Source organism: Vigna umbellata, chromosome 4 (assembly GCF_029865625.1).
Source record: "Vigna umbellata cultivar VRB3 chromosome 4, Vumbellata_1.0, whole genome shotgun sequence".
NCBI classification, from domain to species: Eukaryota; Viridiplantae; Streptophyta; class Magnoliopsida; order Fabales; family Fabaceae; genus Vigna; species Vigna umbellata.
In genome coordinates this window covers 11,650,854-11,674,677 of record NC_142168.1, presented here as the reverse complement: position 1 = coordinate 11,674,677, position 23,824 = coordinate 11,650,854, and the positions used below count along the sequence as shown (strand labels likewise).

At 33.1% G+C, this 23,824-nt stretch overlaps 3 protein-coding genes across 4 annotated transcripts; 1 reads left to right on the top strand and 2 right to left on the bottom strand.

The window, feature by feature from the left end:
• Positions 1 to 5,630: 5,630 nt before the first annotated feature.
• LOC124836410 (O-fucosyltransferase family protein) lies at positions 5,631 to 11,036 on the top strand. The gene is made up of 10 exons (XM_047311563.2): positions 5,631 to 6,152; positions 6,600 to 6,684; positions 7,655 to 7,725; positions 7,807 to 7,895; positions 8,007 to 8,250; positions 8,741 to 8,853; positions 8,948 to 9,038; positions 9,117 to 9,245; positions 9,433 to 9,980; positions 10,111 to 11,036. The coding sequence occupies exons 1-10, from the start codon at positions 5,961 to 5,963 to the stop codon at positions 10,568 to 10,570; spliced, it is 2,022 nt and encodes a 673-aa protein (XP_047167519.1). The 5' UTR covers positions 5,631 to 5,960; the 3' UTR covers positions 10,571 to 11,036.
• A 1,668-nt stretch (positions 11,037 to 12,704) lies between these two features.
• Positions 12,705 to 16,890, bottom strand: LOC124836419 (transcription factor BIM2-like). Its single transcript, XM_047311574.2, has 7 exons — positions 16,684 to 16,890; positions 16,417 to 16,513; positions 16,201 to 16,270; positions 16,013 to 16,108; positions 14,940 to 15,370; positions 13,492 to 13,621; positions 12,705 to 13,041 (listed from the first exon to the last, which is right to left on the bottom strand). Exons 1-7 carry the CDS (start codon positions 16,775 to 16,777, stop codon positions 12,931 to 12,933), a joined length of 1,029 nt encoding a protein of 342 aa, XP_047167530.2. The 5' UTR covers positions 16,778 to 16,890; the 3' UTR covers positions 12,705 to 12,930.
• Positions 16,891 to 19,225: 2,335 nt separating this feature from the next.
• LOC124836420 (rhamnogalacturonan I rhamnosyltransferase 1-like) lies at positions 19,226 to 22,323 on the bottom strand. 2 transcript variants are annotated; one of them, XM_088114635.1, is made up of 8 exons: positions 21,587 to 22,323; positions 21,276 to 21,361; positions 21,097 to 21,185; positions 20,819 to 20,984; positions 20,433 to 20,722; positions 20,137 to 20,341; positions 19,908 to 20,065; positions 19,226 to 19,681 (listed from the first exon to the last, which is right to left on the bottom strand). In XM_088114635.1, exons 1-8 carry the CDS (start codon positions 21,897 to 21,899, stop codon positions 19,435 to 19,437), a joined length of 1,554 nt encoding a protein of 517 aa, XP_087970761.1. In that variant the 5' UTR covers positions 21,900 to 22,323; the 3' UTR covers positions 19,226 to 19,434. The 2 variants fall into 2 exon arrangements, with proteins under 2 accessions (XP_087970761.1, XP_047167532.1); XM_047311576.2 differs by having other exon boundaries at positions 21,294 to 21,361.
• Between the last annotated feature and the right edge of the window lie 1,501 nt (positions 22,324 to 23,824).

The following is a 23,824-nucleotide window of genomic DNA, read 5'->3' as shown; positions in this document are numbered from 1 at the left end:
ATTAAATATTTAATAAAAGTATATAACCATAGGAAAGAAAAGGTTGTGAATTTGATGAGGAGTAATTATATTCTAAGGTTATGTTTCCTAAAATGAAAAAAAAAATGTATAAAAGTGGGGTTTGAATCGATGGCACATGTACTATTGAATTCTCCCAAAAGATCTCTTTCTCACAAAAGCTATACGATAAAGAAAGAGAGCATTGCATAGATACCAAACGATCCAGATGAGCAATAAATAGTGTCTCTATCAACGGTCACAAAATGCTTACCCACCTCTGCTTCTCATCATAAATAGAAATATCACTTCCAATTTTCAAACCAACACTTAGTGCTCAACGTCTCTGTCTCTGTCCACTCTCATATTATACACACATTCAAACATTCCATCAATTTTTTTAACTTAAATTCCATTCTATTTATTTATTGTTAAAAGATGTGGGAGAAGTTATAAAAGGAAAATAATAAAATGATACACATTCACATTTATTTAACATGTGTTCTCGATCAATCATATAAGAAATTAATTATAGAAAAAATCACAACAAATTAAATGATGGAATATTTAATTCAGTGGTTATTCAATTCAAAGATGTCATTTATTGAATATTTAAAACTTAACTATGATAAGTAATCAATAGTTAAAAATAATATTATTTTACAATATAAAACAAATCGACAAGACACAAAAAGAAAAACAAAATTAAGAGTAGTGACTAGACTAAACTGTGAAGGTGTGATTTTCGATCCTATACATGTTAAAACACATGTATTATAAAATAAAATAATTATAATTTTTTAAAAATGAAAAATAAAAAATATTATTAAAATAAATATTTGAAAAATATGTGTGTCAAAAGGTATCGTTTTTATTATAATGTTAACACAGCGTTGCCAAGTGTTTAAATTAATGTAAACTGTATGCTTACGTTTTCCTTAAAAACAGGCATAAGTTACATTAAAAAGACACATTTTAGGTTAAGAAAAGCAAAACAATGTTTCTTAATATGAAAAAGCGAGTCCTTAGTGGCATAGCTTTCCATAAGAATTAGGTACTTGACTGCTTGTTAGGTCCTCGGGTCAAAGAAGAAAAGGTTTTCTATCTGTTTAACCTGTCATAATATAAGATAGTTTCAATATTAAATAAATTAGGGTTTTGAAATAAAAAAAAATGTTAGTTTTAAATTCTTCAATCGCGTATTCTTAATATATATATATATATATATATATGCATTTTGTCAGGACGATTAAAAATCCATGAGATTCGTTTTAGTAGGTTTTACATGTCAAGAGGAGGCTCGACACTCAACTGATGGAAGACAGGTGTTGACAGATGAGCAGATGCTCGTTTTAACGTGAAAAAGAAAACTTGATTTTCAGAAATTCACGCCACACTCTCTGCATGCACTTTTCTTCTCTAGATTCTGAAAATCTCATTTTCTCCTCCTTCTCTCTAAATCTCCTTCATTTTCTCTCTACGAAATCTCACCCTTTCTCTTCTCTTCTCCGATCTCCGTTCAGACACCGTAGAAGCACTTCCGGCGTCAAGAGCTTCCAGATAAACTGTTCGGTTTGTGAAGCTGAGCTGGTAAGTCTTTCTCTTCACCCAGTCGTTCGTTTTCCTAGACATGCAAACCCAGTTCTGGTTTCATGTGTTGATCACCATTCTCCAAATGAGTGGTTCTGAGAGTGTTTTGGTTTTACTTGGTTTAGTTGGAAAATTGTCGAGCGTTGAGGGTAGAAAAACTGGTAGTGGTGAACTGTATTCTGCCTCTGTGAACGTCCGATCACGCTCAGAGGTAAGAGAAACTTATCTAATTTAATTTATATGTTGCTGTATTGCATGAACGTTCGTTGAGTTGCTAAACTAAAATGAAGCATGATTATTGAGATGTTTGACTATATGAAATATGATGATTGATATGTTCTGATGTATGAAGTATATGAAATTTACTATGATATGAATGTATGAAATTTGAAGATATATGGTGAGAATTAAATTGAGATAAAGGATTTCTAAGTATGAATTTCCCCTATGAAAGAGTATGTTCGTCACTGAACGGTCCTTGACCGTTCGGGTTTTTCTAGTGAACTTGGTTAGAATTGAATTCTTTCATTTGGGAAGAATCCTAGTTGAGGACGAGCGTCTTCATTTCGAAATACTGTGCATGAGCGTTCGGCCAGACATAGTTGCTTCTTGGTATTCGGTTATAAACTTAAGTGTGTGTGTGTGTGTGTGTGTGTATATATATATATATATATATATATATATATATATATATATATATATATTTGTATATTTTCGTTTGTTCTTAAACAATATTCCAAATCGTATATTATTATATTTATCAAGTCTTCTACTGTAAGTTTAGTAGTGCTCGGTCTTATACCAAGCGCTCGTATTGAGTAGTGCTCGGTCTTACACCAAGCGCTCGTACTGAGTAGTGTTCGGTCTTACACCAAGCGCGCATTCTCTTTTCTTTTATAATCTATCTTGATGAAAATAGTGTTCGTCCAACTTCAATAGAGTTCTCTCTACTGTGCTCGGTCATTGACTGACATTCGATTTTCTTGATGTGAATTCAAATAAGCTAAGTATTTATAAGCGTACGGTTTCTTCATGTGAATTCTTCTAAGTATTATTCTTTCAAGTTTCCGTATTCATTGGTTTCGGCCTAGAGTCTTAGCACTTGGCATAGTCTTTGCGGTGTTCGGTTTGAGCTCTCAAGAGTCAGTTCATTTAATTGACTCACTTTGTAAGTAACGTTCGTTCTAGTCGTTCTTGTGATATATGATTGTACTCGGTTTCTTTCTCAACCCGATATTAACCCTCTCGGTCTTAATCTGTTCTGGAACTAGATACTTCTCTGTCTCGCTCCAAGTGTTCGTTCTCATTCTGAGTTAGGATTGAATGTTCGGTATTTGGTGTCCTTAATAATCTTTGTACAAAGGTGAAATTGAAATGATTAAACATGAAAGATGAAGAGAATATGATATGGATGAAATGTTTTGGATTATGGACGAGCGTTCCGGGGAGGAATGACTCATAAATGTATATTGGAATTGGTAAAGTATGAATGTGGACATGCTAAGCTGGTGGGTCATCCTGATGTTCCGTGATTACTCGTCCTCACGTAGAGAGGGTAAGTCATGTGTGGGAACGACAGGAGGTCCTAGTCCTTATGGTTAATTTGGACATATAGGATTAACCTCGGGTGACAGCTGTTGAGGGTATCCCAGTTACTACATCACCCGGGTGCACGAATGTCATAGCTACACAGATTTCATACAGTCCGGACAATTAGTCTAGTATTAGGCTTTGTATGAACGAATGATGAATTTATCTTATTTGGTTGATTGTGTGAAATATATGTTTATACATGAATTAAACTATATAAGCTTACCCTGTGTTTCCTGTCTTGTTTGTTTTGTACGTTCGGTTGTCCTTCTGTTGCAATGATCATCCGTGTGGATGTGAGCAAAAGGAGACGAGCTACTGGAAGAGACACTGGAGGAAGATAACTTAGTAGAGGTAGAAGTTAAGACCGAGCAGTAGAACCGTTCGATCAATAGTAGTCTGATAGTAAGGTGATCGCTCGATCACCTTTTCCCTTTGCTTTTGTGTTGACCGTTCGATATAGGCTTTTGTAAACCATTCGGTCAAAATTACTTATGACGTTCGATTTTTAATTTTCTAGTCTTTCTGTAAGACCGTTCGGCCACGGCCGTACGTTCTCTTTAATGTAAGACTGATCTGTAATATTATTCAATGTAATTATTCTATCATATAGTTTTAGACTGTATTTTTGGGATGTTACACATTTTCATATAATTTTATAAATATTTAAAAGATGGAACTTTGTCTCTTTATAATGATTTAATTCCATGCAGTTAAAAATATTGATTAGTTTACTTTTAAAAATTATATGAATGTAATTTGATAATTTAAAAGAAAACTAAAAATGACGCTCTGTTTTGATAATTTTAAAGTTGAATTAACTAAACAGTATTATTCCTGTAAAAATACAATTTTTAAACAACTTATATACAAAGTTTAGTGTTTTAGCATGGTTATTTAGTTAAAGTTAATGTTTCTTTTTCATAATTCATACAATATAAATTGCACTAAAATTATTTATAAATAAAATTCTACTTCTGGTCGAAAAATCACAATCAAAATACCAGATAAGCTTATGTCCTTTTCCTTGGGTCTCACCGTCACCGCACGTGGCCCGTCTCAATAATGGTAATGTGAAAAATAATTTATATTTTCAATCACTTAGAAATTATCATAGAGATAAAACTTTATAAGATTAAGAAATTATCATATAGGATGATTTAAAAATAAGTAGTAATTAAAAATATTGTTGCGTTATTAAACACAGTTTTTATTTAAACTATATTTCGCGGTCTTTCTTAATTTTATTTTTATGAAATAAAATTCGCGGAATTTATAGTTTTTTAAACTTAATCGAAGTCAATGTTTATTAACCTTAATAATTTATTTTTTATTTGAAAAATAAATTTAATTAATGTTTAAGTCAAATTGGATATTGTCAATTGAGTTAATTTTTTTCTTACAAAACTTTTATATTTTTCAATTAAAATTTTCACTTTCTTTTCAATCTCTTTTCATGTTTGTTTTGTTGTTTGACAGTCTCTCAATACAGTAGTCCGGTTTTTAATTTGCTTTCTTTTTTTTTTGTTTATATTTATCTAACAATAAAAACCTATGTATACTGTAAAATAACATTGTTTAACATTAACATTACATAAAATAATATTTTAGAGACAATTAAGCAAGATAATAAGGTGAGGTAAAATATTGTTTGATACCATTTGACCACTTATGTAGATAACATGATCATGAGAAAAAAGAGAGTAAACTTTTGTATTTGTAAAAAGGAAAATAAAAAATAAAAAATAGTGAAGGATAATGTAAAATGAAAATAAAAGGTTTGAAGTGTCAAAATACCATTGTTTATTAAATAAAAGAAGAATCAAGTCACCTAGTTAAAAAATAAATTAAATAAATATGAACTCAATTAAACAATATACATTTTTAAAATACTCAGTAAATAAAAAAATCAATAGAAACTTAAATTTAAAATATCTAAATTTATCAAATACTTGAAATTGAATTAAACTTTAAAGTTAAAATTTTAAATATTCATATGATGATTAATTCGAAGTGAAGTAATTTATTGTCCATTATATATTTTTTAATCAATAAATCTGATTAAGAAATATAACCTCATTCATTAGATTACTTTTTTTTATTCAAAAGCAATTTAAATCAATCCATAGAAAATCATAATATTATTCCCAGTACAACCTAAGTTTTTTTTTTCTCAAAAAGAAAATAAAATTTAATATCTCACCACCTCTTTTTTAGGGAAATTATTACATAATATTATGACTCCTATTCATCAAAACATACTTACATTAGCATTTTTGTTGCCAAAATAATTTAAATATTTTTTTAATTACATAAATATTATTAATCAAAACCGCAGTCATAAGTATTCTGATAAGAGTTATTTACAAAAATTGTTTATGAACAAAAACAGTTTTCTTAAATAAACATCATATAAAAGTTAAGATTTACCTGCTCTGTGTTCATTGGTTAGCTAGCTAGACAAGGGCGCAGGCAGGATCCCTTTCCATGTCCATGAAACTGCTAAATTTTGTTGGGAGGAACAGAAAAAATGCAAAACAAATTCTGAAAAGAAAAAAATTAGAAAGAGAAAGAGAAGAAGATCGAGAAGCTGATCCAACTCGAACAAACAAAAGACTCTCTTGTTTGTGGACTGAGTATGAAGACAGAAGAAAACATGCTTTAACACGTGCCTTTTCAATCCCACTGCTTTTCGCATTCTGACTATTCCATACTTCCTTCTTCTCTTCTCTGTTCCTCTTCTCAAGAGAGAGAAACAGTGAGACATTTTCTCTCACTTCTCAATGAAAGGGGAACTGAAAATGAAGTCAAAGATGAAATGGGTTGGCCTGTTTGGCCTCGTGCTCTCTGCTTTCTCTATCTTTATTCACTTCCTCCTTGCTAGATTCACTCAAATGGGTGCTGCAGACTTTGAGTCCTCCATCACAATCTTCTCTTGGAGACCCATCTTCGAGAAACCAATTCCCCCCACAAATGTAATTCTCTAATCACATATCTTACCCAAAGATCTCACCTTTTTCTACAATTTCAAGTGGGGTTTTACCTTTGCATTGCTCTGGTATCCCCAACATTCTAGGGACTGTTGTTGGTTCGAAGTTTTGGCTTTGTGCTCCGGAAAATGACAAAGGGACAACATTCCCTGTCATATTCCGCGTGTGGCTCTGTAGTTAGATGCTGTGCTGGTTTCTGTTTTTCTCCTTTTTCATGGAAATAAGCTTAACAGCGTTGCTTTTGTTCATTGGTTCGGATCAGTCGGTTGCCACGTTTAACTGAATTTGGAGCACGGTGTCGCTCCTATGTATTCGATTCATTGGCCAATGTGCTTTTGGACTATGTTTTCATTTGTCGATATTTTTTTAATTTTGTTCTTTGTCCCTTTATTTTTCTGTTTCAAATATTTGTTCTTGTTATTTGTGCTGCAGAGTCCCTCTCACAGAAGATTATGGGGTCCGGTGAAGCGTCTTGAATCACTGTATCCGGATTCAAATCCGCAAGGAAATTATGCTGGTGAGTTCCATGTTTCATCTTTTTGCTATGCTGTCATTTCTATTGCTTGAAAAATCACAGGTTTTTGTACTGGTCTATTTGATATTGAATTTTCTGCTGACAAAACTTGTGATTTATTTTGGGGTTGTCTATCCGTTAAAGTGAGTTGAGTATTGATTCCGAACTTTAACAAAACAGGTCATCTATAGAAAATTTTAGGCACTTTTTTCCTGGCTTTTTTCTTTTTACTACTATTACTATAAGAAATGGAATTAGGACTATCTGGTTATGTAAAGCGAAGGCAGTGCCTCTATCATATATAAGCATGTGATGTCATATTGTGTGACTGGAACTCGTTCCTTTCACTTTTGTGCTTCTTGAGGAAAAATTGTTTTTTTGTCCACGATAATTGATGTCTAAGTTTGTCTTATCCTTGGGGTAGCACTGCTTGTGTTTGTGTTTCTCATTGATGAGCAATTATATCACCTACTTTAAAAAATCAATAATAACATGCTTCATTGACAATATAAGATATCCAGTTATCTGAAGGGGTCTGTGGAGTTTGAACTTCAATATCCGTATCTCCATATTAATGTCTTTGTAAGAATGTTTGATCACTATGATCATATGTTGCCCTGATCTTATATTTCCTCTAACACGTTTATTTCCTTTCATTTTCTGCCTTGCTTTTGTGTGTACATACCAAGATTGTCAAACTTTGTCGCTCACAGTCCCAAAGATTTCACCATGCAAATTATCAGACATTTGAATCTTTAAATATGTTGCTCACCATGCATTTGATTTTGTTTCTCTATGTTTTTATATGCAAGATACATTGTAATTTAAATACCATTTCCTTTATTTTCATACTTTGTATTACGTGTAAAATCAGATAAGTTCTTTGCAGGAGAGGAGAAACTTGTGCTTCTGTAAACTACTGTTTAATCTTTTATCTCTCTCTGAAAGAAAATATCTCTATCTTTCCTGACAGATCCTGTTTCACAAACAAATGGATTTATTTTTGTTCGGATACGAGGTGGTTTTCATGAGATCAGGAATTCGGTAAGGGTGGTTCTAAGTTTTAAGGTTTTAACACGTTATATTTAAATCATACTGAACTGAACCATTATCTTGTTTTTTCAGATATGTGATGTTGTTGTGGTTGCCCGACTTCTCAATGCTACGTTAGCTATGCCTGAGATCCTATCAACAACCAGCAGCAAGGGAATAAGGTAACTATTCTTCCATAAAATTACAGAAGCTTACATTCAACTCAGTCTGATATGATCTAAATTATGTGTTTAAACTATTTCACTATTTTCTTTATAATTATTTTTATCCAGCTCTCAGTTCAAGAGTTTTGCATACCTGTATAATGAAGAGCAATTTGTCCTATCATTAGCAAAAGAAGTCACTATTGTGAGAACTCTTCCAAAAGACCTAAAGGGAGCAAGGAGAAAGAAAGAGATACCTGTCTTTAGAGTACCATATTCAGCATCACCTTTTTATTATTTTCATCATGTTCTCCCTGTATTAAAGTCCCATTCAGTGGTTGAACTAGTTGTTTCGGAAGGTGGATGCTTGAAGGTAAAGGCAGCTTTTGCTTAACCTATCCATAACCTGTTTTTATCTAAATTTTCCTTCCAGAGTTCAAAGTCAAAGGTTTATTTTTTGAATTTTTTTTTTATTTTTGTTTGAGTGGAATTGGCTTGGTGAAATCTAGTAAACACTGCCGATTTTATAATTTTGGGCATCCTATGATGTGTAGAAGAACATTTAAATATGGGTCATTATTTGAGGATCTTTGTTTTATTACTTTACTGGGATTGGTATTCTTAATTTCTGAATTTGGGGTTTGCCTGTGATGAGCTTATTTTGGAATGATTATCTTAGTGTTTTGCCACATTGAATGACGTACAACACTCATGCTGCTATCTTTCTCAATCTTCTGTTTTTAGTTCTTCAGCTTTTAGATGGACTACACCATGGAAAGCTGGTAGTTTAAAATGGTGATTGTTTTGCCTTTATTAAAAGTATCTACAAGTGATGGTTTCTCTTTGCTTCCCCCCCTTCTTAGGCCACTCTTCCTCCGGATTTTGAAGAATATCAAAGGTTGAGATGCAGAGTATCTTTTCACGCCCTTAAGTTTCGACAAGAAGTCCAGGAACTTTCTGCTAAGATTTTGCAGAGGCAAGTTTACTGTCTTCTCTCATTTAAGTTTGTTCTTCTCATTCATACACTTTTTCTCCTGTTGGCTTATGTATAGTTCATCATATGATTGTAGGTTACGAGCTCCTGGGCGTCCATTCATTGCATTTGACCCTGGCATGACTAGAGAATCTTTAGCGTATCATGGTTGTGCAGAACTGTTCCAGGTATATGATCAATCTGTGATACTGTCTCTTAAACTTCCTCATCTCTTCATATTTGAGCTTTGGTGGTCTTTTTGCTAGGATGTACATACTGAACTTATTCAACACAAACGGTCTTGGATGCTAAAACGTGGAATTGTCAAGGGGAAGCTTTCAATCAACTCAGCCGAAGAAAGACTAAAAGGTTCCTGTCCTTTAATGCCTGAGGAGGTAAGATTTTCTTTTAGTTGTTTATAGTCAAATTGTTCATCTGCAATGAATTGGCAGAATACTCTCTCCAAAGATTGGTCATTTACATTTATTGCAGATGTATCTGAAGCCATATGTTTTGAGAGAGAACTACCCTGGTTGATTTACCCTGCTTGATTATATGATTTACCATTCTGATCTCTTGCAGATTGGTACGCTTCTGCGTGCATATGGATACTCAAGGGATACAATTATATATGTATCTGGGGGAGAAGTCTTTGGTGGACAAAGGACGTTGATCCCTCTTCATTCTATGTTTGAAAATGTTATTGATAGAACTTCTTTGAGTACTCCTTGGGAGATGGTTAGGCTCTATGGGCAAGAGGTGAAGCTTGTTGAAACTCCTGGACCACCACCTTTCACTGAAGAAGTAACAAAGCGTGCAGCTTGGAAAAATGCAGGTCCACGTCCTCGCCCACTTCCTCCACCTCCAGCAAGGCCAAAATCATACAACATAGAAGGTTGGTGGGGTTGGGTTGCTGAGAGTGATAACGAGCCTGATAGTACAGTCATGGAACTGAGGACCAATGCCCATAAATTACTGTGGGAGGCTATTGATTATGTGATTTGTGTTGAAGCTGATGTATTCATCCCTGGATTTGACCTTGACGGGAAGGGGCATCCAAATTTTGCTAGCTTGGTGATGGGGCACAGGCTATATCAGTCAGCAACATCAAAGACATTTAGACCTGACAGGTAAATACCCTATTTTCAATGTATGTAAATGCAATGTTTGCTTGAAAGTTCCAATTCTTAATTACAAAACAGAATCTTCGTTAATCCATTTAAAGTTTTAATACTTTGTAATCATATATACGTTGTGCAGAAAGGAAGCTGCTAAACTTTTAGACGAGATTCGGCAGCACATGCATCATGCAAATCATACATGGTTAGAATCAGTTCGCAGGCATTTGACTAAAACATTACTTGATGGAATTATAGAAGCATCAAGTAAATCAAAGCTACAATCCTTTCTCTCTCATCCAGTACCCGAATGCTCTTGTCTACGGCGTGATTCCTTTGAGGTATCAAAGAATTCTTCTAGCCCTTCAACTTCCCAATTGTGGAAAGCTCTGAGCATCACTCGCCGGTGTCCTGCATGGATGGACAGCGGTCCGATTTCTCTGTCAAAAGATAAGGAAAGTGAAGAGGTTGTAGATGAGGATGATTCTGTATCCGAGTTGTTCTTTGGACAAAGTGCTGAAAATCATGAAGGTGAGGCAGAAGTGAACAATAAAGAAGAAAATCAGTTTGAGGATCAAGAAGATGAGGGTGGGGATAGGTGACATCAAGCTCATGTGTTGCTGGTTCGTCTGGCAATTAATAATGGATTTGCCTTCTTCAGATTCATGTACATAATCAATTGCTGCTTCCAAATGTTGCTTACTGGATTCAGTTTTGGGTGAGAGAAGCACTAAAAGCCGCGTATATATATGGCTCTGAACTTCTGATTCAGAAAACATGTTTGCTGAGAATCATCTGATGACATTAGTGTTTTTTCTCTTTGGCTCAAGTTCGCAAATATATAGGCTAATTTGTTGACAACATGTCAGTTTTGTTGTAAGATTGCTTGATCATCGTGATTAATATTAGGTTTAAGTGCAGTTTGAATTCTTTGCCACTAAAACTTCCTGCTTATCTTTGCTGCACATATTCAGACTGTACTAATTCTACTCATTTTTATAGCTGGTGAAAGAAGGAAATCATCACCCATATTATTTATTTAATGAATAGAGCTAAGATATTGTTAGATATTTTCTCTCAACTTCTCTTTCAACTAAATCTCTACCGTGGTCCATAAGGTTGTAGCCATTGTTTACTTAAGTTTCTGATCTTTATAAAAGATTACAACTTTTAATTTCTTTTTGTTTTACAAAGGGTTTTATATTCTCATTCACTTGAACAGCAGTTTTACTATATTTTTTCATTGTAACTATGGATTAAAATATAAGAAACTTACAATAGTTTGTGAAGTCCGGAACTGATATAGAAGTGTGCAAAATCAGATAATAAAATGAATGGCATATATAGCATGGTATTCTTTCATGCATGTACATAGAAACCACCTATTATGGTAAGCATCAAAGTGAGTTATTTACATCAGACAGAATATTTATTCAAGTGTGGTCCAATTACCAATACCTCCCAAATGTGGTCCAAGAAAACTTATGCCTTCCACATGAGCCAGCACCTCATTGAAAATGGCAGAACGTGAGTTTATTTGGTGAGTTCAATCAAGTTGTGGCAAACTCCAAATTGGCATTGCTCCATGACAAACGTGAAGTGTATGCAACAAACCCTACAACTAGCATATTTCAGATTGTTTTTTCTGAATCTCTTACTTCTTTTGGGATGCAGGAAGAAATGTACAATTGCTTTTCATGGACAATGGAATGACCCTAATATTTTTTTTTCAAAATCTTAACACTTTCTTACGAGTATTATCTGGAATGTAATAAAAAATCATAAATTCCACATTGTGGAAGTTTTTCAAAAAATCTGAATTTAGAAAAAATCTAAAATAAATGAGAATTAGTATTTAATCGTTTTGAATTATTGATTTTGTAACACTTCATGAAAATTTTTATCATTAAAGAACACAGATCTGGAAAATTTTAAACCCTATTGTAGAAAGTTCTCTGCCGAATTATAAAAAAGTTCACTTTATGAAAGGTGCTAGTTTTGAGCATATATTGCAAAAACTTCTCCACGAGGATGTGCAAGATTGTATTTTAGTTTATAAAAGTGAGTGGGGGTAATAGCTGTATTTTATCATTTCTGGATATCCTTTTTTGAAAAGATTCTGAAATTTTCATTATTCTGCTGTACTATGAGAAATTACTGGACAAAATTACAAGGGTGAAAAAGGTAATTGTGAAATAAATGTTCCCCAGTTGGTTTTGGATCTCATGCAAATACTTTTGTGGCCCGTGAATGCTTCCCTGACAAGGATATTTTCCGGCTATATACACTATTTATCTGTTTTCTCTTGCTTGCAACAGAATTTGACACAGAGAACTGCATGATAAGATTATCTTCAATGATGAAATTGCTAGCAAAGAATGATTAACTTATGCATTATTATTCATCAAATTTTATTATGGAAAAATATTGATAAATGATTATCAACTTCATGGCTTATTACCAGAACATTCCCTTATTAGCTGACAACTTGAACAAGTTCTGGATACAAGTCATTTGCGAGAAGTAATCTTATTATTAACAATAATATATTGGGGTGTAATTTCTAACAAAATTTTGATGTGACTTGTAAAACATGATGTAATTCTCACACGAGTAAACTCTCATCCAGACTGGCAAACGAATGAACTTGTCCTACAAGAATTGGCAGCATTAGTACTAAAAAATATCTTTTAAAGAAATGTCAAAACAATGAATGTATGACATTGAACTATCAGGTAGACTGGAAGGCAATAAAATAGAAAATTGTTATGGAAGCACAAACATAGGTGACATTTTATTTCTGAATGTCTTAGTACCAAAACCAGTATCGTTAAATATACATTTTATCTGGCTCTAACCAGCAAGGCAAAAATGAACTGATCCACCCAATTCCTCTTTTTCTCCCATCCGAGGACAAAAAAAAATAATGAAACTCATGACAAAATAAGCATGAGAGGGATCTCTAGCTTGCTTCTTGTCTGAGCCTCTTTGAACTTTGTTCGGATTCAATAATGCAGTAATCAAATCCGGAAACTGAAATTGCTGGATTGCTCTCAAATTGATTTTCATGAACCTGAATGAACAAATAACATATGGCATTAATTTTAGAATTTGATTAGAATACACTGAAACAGTGACAGTATTGATTTACTAGTTCTAAATTGGTCAGTTCAAGTATAGAGATATACGTTGACAGCAAATTATTCTATCTCGTTCTTTCTAATGAATAATACTGTCATACCTGAATGAACAAATAACATATGGCATTAATTTTAGAATTTGATTAGAATACACTGAAACAGTGACAGTATTGATTTACTAGTTCTAAATTGGTCAGTTCAAGTATAGAGATATACGTTGACAGCAAATTATTCTATCTCGTTCTTTCTAATGAATAATACTGTCATACACTAATTCTATGACAAAAGGGCAATAACAACGCTGTAAAGTATCCTCCAAAAGTAATTCAATTCAATTCAAGTCAGAACAAAGTTTGTGCTAAAACAATGGAGCATAAACGAACCTTTGAACTATATGCAGAGGGGACCAATCCAGCATTTGCTCGTCTACCAACATCAATTTGCACCGAGAGATTAGTCTGGGACATGTCTACCCCGGAAGACTGCAGCACTTGCGTGAGAGTATCTAAAATTCTGTTAAAACACATAAAAACTGGATCAACAGTGGCATGAATGATATATTCCCTTCAATGATGCTTGATGGAATTGACTCAAGTGCTAAAAAATTAATGTCCCTAAAAGGTGCAGTTGCATACTAAACAGGCGAAGAAGAAAGCAATGTCAAATGCAACAAGTTTGTGGGAACCGAAAAAATTCTCTTGCCAAATTTTCTCCCCTCTTTTTGAGGATAGATTCCCACGCTCAATTGTAAGTACAAGGAATTTCCAACAATTTACTTTTGACAAGATGAATTCATTCACTTTAATACAAGATTTAAATCGATTGTAGTAATTTCAATCAACAATGTAAGATTTGTACGGTTGAGAGAGAAGATAAAGGAGATTCCAGATTACAAGAGAGCTCTAACTGCCTGTAACAAACATATAACTACCAGTAACGAACCTCCAACTGCCAGTAACAGTCCTAACAAGTTAGTTGGGGAATTAAACATACTATTGTACCTATAAATTATGTTATACAGAAAAAGAGACGAAAATTGTCTTCTGCAGAGTTACTATACTCAGATAAAGAAACAAACAAGATAACTCCTGATTGGTTTCAAAGAGCATAATTCCATGCAATGGACAACAACACACATGAAGGGATTAATTGCAGATGTGATTGACAAAATAGCTTATACATATGACACTTCGAGCTATAAATGGTTACATATACCATTCTTCTCACTGTCATATAAGTTACTCTGATTTGAATCGCGTATCACACTCCATCTCTATCCTGCACTCTCCCATTGGATGCTTCTCACCCAAGTAAAATAGTTTTAAACCTACGTTAATTGGGGTAAAATTGAAGACTAACTTGACCTGGGTCTGTCCTCTTCTTTTGTTTTTTAAAATTATATGTGGACTCTATTTTTTTCTGAAAGCCCACTTAATTGCAGACATCCTTGGTCCATCTTAATTTTCGACCACATTTGAGAACCAAAATACTGTCCCCTGGCAACTTAGAAATAAGAACAGAATATTTTGTATAAACTTATCAGTATGAATTCCCATGTATCACATGCATATAGGGAGAGTAATTGTTGTGTGGACAAACTTTGGGGTTCCAATACAGTGTAGCAGGTGATGGGATACTATTCTGGTTTTTTTTAATTATGAATCATTCAGGAATAGGCTTGATCTAGATTTATATAGGTTATTATTCGGGGAGAATTATTAATTATGAACTCCTAACACATTGCTCACGCATTGTAAATGTAGTTTCAAGCAAATAATTAACACAAGATTGATGAAGAAAAACTACTGTTGAACTTATATAACAAACTCACCCCTGAGAATAGGCACTAGAAATGCTATCTGATCCAGATTCAATCACTAGCTCCTCCTGTTCCTTCATTGTACTATCATGTGGAAGAATATAGTTGCCCTTGTTTGATTTATCAAGCCACAGTTGTGGCTGGGTGTGTGAATGCATGTCAACGTTAGAAACAGATTCCTGAAGATGTTGGGTTGCCATACCACTGCTAACAACTGGATCAAACATGTCCAACCGCATTTGCATGGTCAGGGGAACTGCTTCTGTAGATGAACCAGGGAGGTGACCCTTCTGAACAGTCAACATTGAGAAGTCAGACTCCATAGGGTTCGGTACATTTCCGGGAAACAGTGGAGATGCACTGTTATTTTTCTCATCAACAGACCCATTTTGTATACTTTGAGAAGGATCTGTAGTATTTTCTGCAGGTGCGTGAGGATTTCTCTGAAAAAAACAAGATGAAAACAATAAACTTTAGATTAAAAGTGACTGTCACTATTTCAAGGCAGTAAGCCATAACCAACCATTGTGACAAATAGTTCACCGAAGTTGCCACAATGCCATCCCTGAATTCATTCAAATATGCATACTGGGCTACTTGCTCTGGAAGAAAAAGGATATTGTAAATGAAAAAAAAAAACACTACAAGCAGACGTATGAATTCACAGAAACAGCATAAAGTAGTGAAATCCTAAGCATGAAAGGAACTTAAACTCTTGTATAAGAAATTTTATGCAGAGGTGCCATGAGTACATGACATATGACCAAGTACATAGGTGTGCCGAAATCCATGTTGGTGAGCCTGCTTAATGAGAGTAAGGCTTTGTGATCATTGTTGTTTCTTTGCAGTCTATATAAAATGAATCCTTATACAATCAGAGAGAATTGCAAGTCTCACAATGTCGAGCAATTGTGTCAGTCCAAATTTCAATTATACTGCATTTGCAGATCCAATTTCGGATACTAGGTAGAACCATATCAGTCAGGAAAGCTATTGCCATTCATTTCGCAAGATTTCATAAATCAAGGTCCAGACTGAACACACACTGAAAAATATTTACATTACAACATTGCATATAACTTTACCCATGGAATTAACTTCGTTGGCTCCTGACTCCATCCTTCATAAGACTTCTCATAAATTTGTAACTTGTCCTGTAGGAACTGAATATACTCAATAACCTGAAAAAAAAAATCTAATTTAGTTTACAAGAAAAAGAATTATCCATTAAGATGTACACAAGAAACAAATGGTTAAATGTCGAACGAAGCACCTCCAACAAGAAGGATGCCTTGTCTCTTTTTTGATCATTTTGAGGAATGAGATCTCTCAGAACTTGAAACCTGGCACACAAATATAGTTTTTCTTTCAAGCAACCAAACATTGCCTAACAATAAATACTAACAGAATCACATCATACTTCCAGTCAAAATCTACACTACACACACGAACTATTAACTCAATAACTATTTTTTAATTCAAAGCTCACCTTTCATTAATCTTGCTCCTTCTACGTTGCTCAGTCTCTGAATGCTTCGAACGATGCGTATTCCCTCTCTTCCCCGTGCTGGGTTCGTCCACCTTCACTGCCAAGTCACAAAACGTAATAAATAATTATGTTCAAAATTGAAAATTGAATTGCAGAATGCTATCGTAAAGGCAAAAAGATAAGAACTTTGAGACCCCCATCAATGAATCAATCGATAAACCCTGTGGGGTGATGCACAGACAAACCACAGAGAGAGAAAAAAAAAACCTTTGTTGAGAGAGGCAGAGGTGTTTGCAGTTAGGAATTCTTCTTCTTCATCGTCCTCCAATTCATCTTGATGCCCTTTTGCAGACCTAGCCATTAGTATCGTCCAAGTGGAAAAATTTTGCCGAGAAAATTCGAAGAGAAAGAGAATGGTATGAAAAGTGCAATGTGTAGAACCAAACTAGTAGCAGTGGTACGAGGACACCACGAGTTTTAACTGAATCGATACCTAATCTAACCAAATTATTCTGATTAATTTTATTAGGAACACAGCAAATGAATTTGATGTAATTAATCAACATAAAATCCGAATTACTATAAAATTATGTCACATACAAGTTCTGTTTGTTTACCTTTTGATTAGTTGTACTACATATATAAATATAAATATATATGAAGAGAAGAAATTAAGTTATTTTTCTTGTTTGACCTAATTCAATATTTAAATGCGAATTGTTTAATTGAATCATAGGAAAAAGTAAATAGGTCTAACATTGGTTATTATAGTTGTTTAATTTCAACTATATAATTACAAAATAATTTTTTTCTCTCTAAACAAAAAAGTATATTCTTTGTTCCTTTTATTCTGTAGATTCATGTGTATTTTTAAAATTCTAGTGAACATTTAAAAACTGATTTTTTGTAGGCATTAAAATAATCATAGATTTAGAAATGGACGACTTAAGACTTTGGGTCTTAACTTCAAGATTTAAGACTCTCGAATACACATTTTATTTTACTTTATATAGTTTGTCTGTTTATACACACCTTTTTATATTGTCACGCAATTCCCTTGTTTTTTATTTTATCTATTTTATAATGTAAAAGATTTGTGTGTCTAATTTTTCATTTTTAATAATTTATATTATAAATGTGAATATTCTACAAAACTACATTTTTTAAAAGATGCGATCATATAAATAATATATATATATATATATATATATTATAAACTAATTTATAGAAATCTTATCATATATTAGCTTGTTTAGAAGATGGTTTTTTATTTTACATATAAAGTAATTTTAGTTGAAATACTTATTCCTATAAAATTTGTTATGATACCATGTGAAGCATTGCGTTAATTATGAAAATATTTGAGTTAGAGAACAATAAATTAACATAATGAAAAAAAAACAAATATACTTAAAAGTGATGATATATTAATATTTAGATTGCTATTTTTTTTTATCATATTATATAATTTAGTACACTAGCATTGTTTTCTTATTCTTTTTCTACGAAGCTGTGATCTGAATAATGAGTCCATAAATTATTTTTGCAGTACTTAAGGTACAAGTAAGGTAAGTCAAAATAATACCAAAAAATAACATTGGGACAATCACATGACATTAGTATATTTTAAAATCAAGTTATTACTCCTCTAGATATGATTTTTCTAGAACCTGAACCTATTTTGAATAATTAAAAATGTTTACATCTAAAATGTGAATTCGATACTCTAAATAAGAACTAATATCTCATTAAATACTTTTTAATTGTCAACAATGAATTTGTTCTTTAAATAGTAAGACATTTCTGACATAATATTAAAAAGAAAACTATTTAATTTTGTCCTTAAATGTAAAAACACTTATTGAGTTTTGCAGGATTATTTTATCATTAAAATATAATTTTAATGACTAACTTGATAGTAAATCAATGATTATTTTACTATTAAGCTATACTATCATAATTTTTTTTTCATGATTATCAACATTTATCCAAATTTCTTATAATTATCTTTCAATATCACGTTCATAAAATGTTGCATGCGTTTATTAGATTGAAGTGATTAGGCTTGCAAGTTAAAGTTGATCATGTCCATGAGAAGCAGACAAGCAATATGATGGAAACAATTTTTTCTTTAAGGAAAACATTATATTAAGCAAATTACTTAATTGATCATAAGTGGAATGAAGGTATAAAGAAAAAAAGAGAGTATATTCTTGGAAAGTGCTTTTTCCTAGAAATTCTAAGATTTTTTGGATCACTCAGTCATAAACACTGTCCTCCAGGCACAATATTGATTACAGCATTTGTTTAAATTTAGGGATCTGTGAATATTGGTTTAAATAAATCAGAATGACATGTCTTTTTATTTTTTGATTAAGATATAAGCCACTTATTAAGGATCATAATCATAACCGTTACAATATAAAATTGGAGTTGCAATTTACAACAATACCCCTGTTCATGAAATGCAAAAGCAAAGTCAACCAAAATTAAGAGCTTCAAAGGAAGAGTAGTCATTGAAGTAGCAAACTATGAGTAATGAAAGTTTACACAATAATACTAAAAAATATATGATAAATTTTTCCATGTTTTTCAGTCATAATGACTTTGAATTAACTCTGAAAATTGTTCATCTTTTGCTTGCCTACACTTCTGAACTGGTTGTTCTTTCTCTCTTCCAAATCTTCCTATAAAATGTTCCTATAAATCCTCTTAATGAAAGAAAGCAGAATGCATTATATGTTATTAAAACATTAAATACATTTAATTGTATTATTCTTCATTTAATAAGGTATTAGGGGAATCAGTAAGAAGACATGCTAAGAAAATATATCATTATTCATGTGATAAAGATAACCTATATGTGGAAATGCTACAAAGGAAACAAAGTCCTCTATCTTTATACAAGAATCTTTTTATTATTTGACAGAGGCACAGTTCCTTTAGTTCATTTGGAGCATATTTCATTTACAGAATAGTTAATTTGCCTTCTGAGCTGTGATTAAATCAGAGCCAAGATTATGTGTTTTTCAATGGTTCATCTAGCAATTGCAAACATTCCTGAGGGTTGGCATAAAAGTAGTCTTCTTCTTTGGGTTTGTCAGGAATGATAACTCTTGTTCTAGGACTTCCCATACGATTGGCATGAACTTCTTTCACAGCAGTGGAAAAATCATCCCAACTCAACAACCCATTGTAGTATTGGTCTATTAGCTCTACCAGAAGCCTTCTATCCAGAAGTACAGTTTTCTTGAATCCTAGAAATCTGAAGAGAAGCAAGTATGACACCAGATAATTAGATCTCATCATTACACATGATATCCTATAAATAGCAACAGGTTTTGTCAAAAGTGCAGCTAATTCTGCAAACTCTTCTATCATTGTACATCTAAGAAAAGAATGAATGAAATCAAAACAACTCTTCACTTCATCAAAGTATCATCAGATCACTAAGTAGATAACAGAAATCAGAGAAAGACAGAAGGTAATACCTGCGATGGCCTTCCACAACTTTAGCCATGTTCCCGTCGTATGTTGGAATAAATATATCACTTTCTAGAGAAACAAGAAAATCCACTGCAGCCATTTGTGAGGAGTGGTTTTGGAAATACATCAATTCTGAAGGTTCCAGCAAAGTTTCTTTCCTTACCTATTTAGAAAAATGTTAGTGCCACGAATTTGCATAAATACAGCCTATATTATTTCCTTCTCTCTACTCACCAGATTAGGAAAATCTCCTAGTAAACTTTCCATCCTTTTCTCTCCACCATATATTTCTCCAGCAGCAATATAAATTTGAACATTGTGATCTATTCCAAGTGCTGTCAGTACTAGGGAAGTTTCCTCGGGAGTTAAAGGGCATAGACCATCTTTCCTCTTAAGCTCAGAATTGATAACTTTCTCCTTCCAGCCAGGATATTCATATCTAACAAACACCATTTGCAAAAACTACATTCAAAGGAAAACTGTAGAAACAAGATAGATGTTGCTACACATCAATGCATGATATAGATTACCTCATTCTCCTTAGTTCCTCCTCTTCTTTGCTGTCACAACCATGAGCACAACCAGAGAAGGCCAACATGTCCATCTCATATCTAAGATGAAGTGCAACGAAAGGTCCCTTTTCCCTCAAAACCTTGACTATTCCTCTGCCAAGTTCTTCTATCTGAGAAGTGAACCTCAGGGCATTGAAATTTACTCGGCACCGTAGCTTTTGAATCTCAGCAGGTAGTCCATTGTTTGCAAGTCTTGCATCTGTTCTATTTAGGTGTACGACCTTGTGTTTCAGCAGCAGAGGCAGGACCTATTTAAGTAGTTAAGGACAATTAGTTGCTAACTAATAATTAAGTTCTAAGTCACAATATGAAGTGTGCAGAGATAATTTAAACCAAGCAGACACCTGGTTTTCATAGTATGAGATATTAGACCAGCTAATGGGTGGCATTGAGTAAGATAGTCCTTTTTCAACTCTTATCTTGACCTTAGGTGGTAGGTGCTTTAGTATCCGAACCTCATCTCTCAAGGAGGTAATGAAATGATCTACATCAAATATATCTTTGAAGTCACTGCCACATCAAGGGGACAAAATGTCAATGAAGCGAAGACATGTCAATCATAACAGTCCAAAAAGGAGGCTTTTCAAAAATTGAAGTTATGACAAAAGAATGATCTGCAAACCTTGAATCCGCCCAGAAAGAGGCCTTGTCCAGCTCTGGAACTATGAGAGTGACATTTAAGTGTCTGGCAATAGCAACCATGTCACATATCTGCAGGAAAAACAATATGAGGAATAAACACTTCAAAAGAAATTAATCATACTTTTACTGCAATAGTGATGCTGATTGCAGTGGAGATACCCAAACAAAAAAACTCACTGCTGCTCGCATTTGGTTGAGTCCTCCATTGCATGAAACCAGAAGATAACCATTATTCCTATAAGTTCCTGATGACAAAAATGATCAAACTCAGAAGAGACATGCATAACAAATCATAAAAATTTTGCACAAAAGAAGAAAATTATAGGTGTGGGGGAGAGGGGATAGCAGAAAATGAAATGAGAAAGACTGCTGAAAAAAAAAAACAGCATCAAATCATCTTTCATATGACAATTTTTTTGATTTTTCGAATTCATAACACTCAGAATTCACAAGACAGGCCTATAACTCACTTTTGGGTGGGAGCAAAACCTTGGCTGGAGCCAAATCCTTTTCTACAGCCGGGGTACTGAAACAATGAGGCATGCCCTTCAACAAACTTAGCCCCAACAATTCCCCTACTGCAATCAGCTGAAGAAGACTAGTCCAAAGTACCACAATCGCAATGGCCCTAGTCATCCACACCTTGATTCTAGGCCTTATTATGAAATTCTCATGCTTCTCAATTCTATCTGTAGCCAAAACTTTGAGCTCCATCTTTATCCCCTCACTTTCACAGTAGTCTTTTTCTTTTGGCCATCTCAGTACCATTGATTTTGGTATCATACTCTTACTTCAACTTAACTCTTCAAAATCTTATAAAATTCCTTGAACTAAGTGATACTTAATAAATGCCCAGAAACCAAGACTAAACTAGATAATGCCACTTCACCTTTGGGTCCTTAAACCTAAAATAAATGCTAATAAAGCCAAGGCTGCGGTTATTCTAAGTCAAAAAAATGCTATCCACCCACCCACCAGACACTGCACTGACTCACATCACCTACACCTTGAAATTCCAAAACTTAAGCAACTACAACATCGACAATGTGGCTTTCATATGACTGCATGAGCTTCAAGTGTCAAAGATTGAAGAAAACCCAGTAAAGAATATGTGGGTTCCTATTGGAATTCCTTCAACTGGGTCTAATCTTGATGGGTTTCTGAGAATGAGAGAGTACCGTTGAAAACCAAACAAATAACATAAACCAGAAAAAAAAACACACAATGAGAAAGTGTTCGGACTCACAGGTATAAATTCAAATGTTAATCACGGAGAGAGATGACGTGGCATTGTGACATGGAATAAATTTTTTATTTGTGATAATTTTTTATTTGATTATTCGTCTTTGTATGAAAACATAATGGTTTAATAGCCAATTTAGTCTTCACTTTTGTTGAAAAATCTCAATTTAGTCCCTCGTTATAAAAGTGTTTTGAATTAGTCCTAACTTTTAAAATAATGGCTCAGATTGATCCTTTCTGTTAAATATAAGTTAACAAAATTAATGGATGATGATGTGACACAACTTAAAGCTAACGAGGGACCAATCTAACACATCAGCTTTAAGTTGTGTCACATCATCATCGATTAATTTCGTTAACTTATATTTAACGAAAGGGACGAATCTGACCCACTATTTTAAAAGTTAGGACTAATGTAAAACACTTTTATAACGAGGGACTAAATTGAGATTTTTCAACCAAAGTGGGGACTAAATTGGCTATTAAACCAAACATAATTTCTACCGTTCTTTGTGATAAGGACATGACTAGGTAGAATTAATCATTCCATCTGGTTAAAATTACTGAACAAAAATACATATGAAAATAGAATCAATACAGTTCAAAGGATCAAAAAGTGAATAATATTAATAAATTCGAAATGATATTTTTTACAAGATAAGTAATTTACATGTATAATTTAAACAAATTAGGACTGCCATACCAAATACCAATCACAGTCACAGATATTAATGTTTAATATTTTAAAATATAAAATTTGATCTCAGAGAAATCATGATCAATAATACTTCAAATATTTGTAGCATTTAATAGTAAATCGATGCAAAACAAAGGTTCTAATTTAAGAACAGAAAACCAACAACAGCACAGAAAAATGTTATGAAATCTCTCTAGAAGCCACAGAGTACTTATAAAAAGCATTACTCTCTATGAAATATTGAAACTGAAAAGCATGAATCAATAAGAAAAAGTTGCTTTTACCGATAACTGAATAAACTTTGTAAAAGTAAAAAACAAACTAAAAAAAATTGTAACATTTTATAATAAAAAATTAAAATAAAATAGAAAGTTTTCTAAATGCCACGTGAGTTACTGATAATGATTTTCATGTATTTGGAATCTCTCCACACTGTATATCTGATAGAATTTATGATTATATACATTATTATTTAACAGAGGACCACTCTGTCATTTATTGCCCACTAACGATAAAGGCACAGTGATGATGAGAAGACAATACCAACCTAATAAAATGAAATTTTTTCACAGATGAACCAACAAAAGTTAAGGATTTCTACATTTTCTATTATGTTGGGTTGTTTGTAAGTCTTGTTTCTAAGAAGAGATTAAAACATTAAACAGTTAACGTGCGAATGATCGAAAAAAAGTGTAGGAGCTTTTGTTGGTAAAATTTAAAACGTTGTGAAAGTGGGTGACAGTCACATGCAGTTGATTTGGGAAGAGAG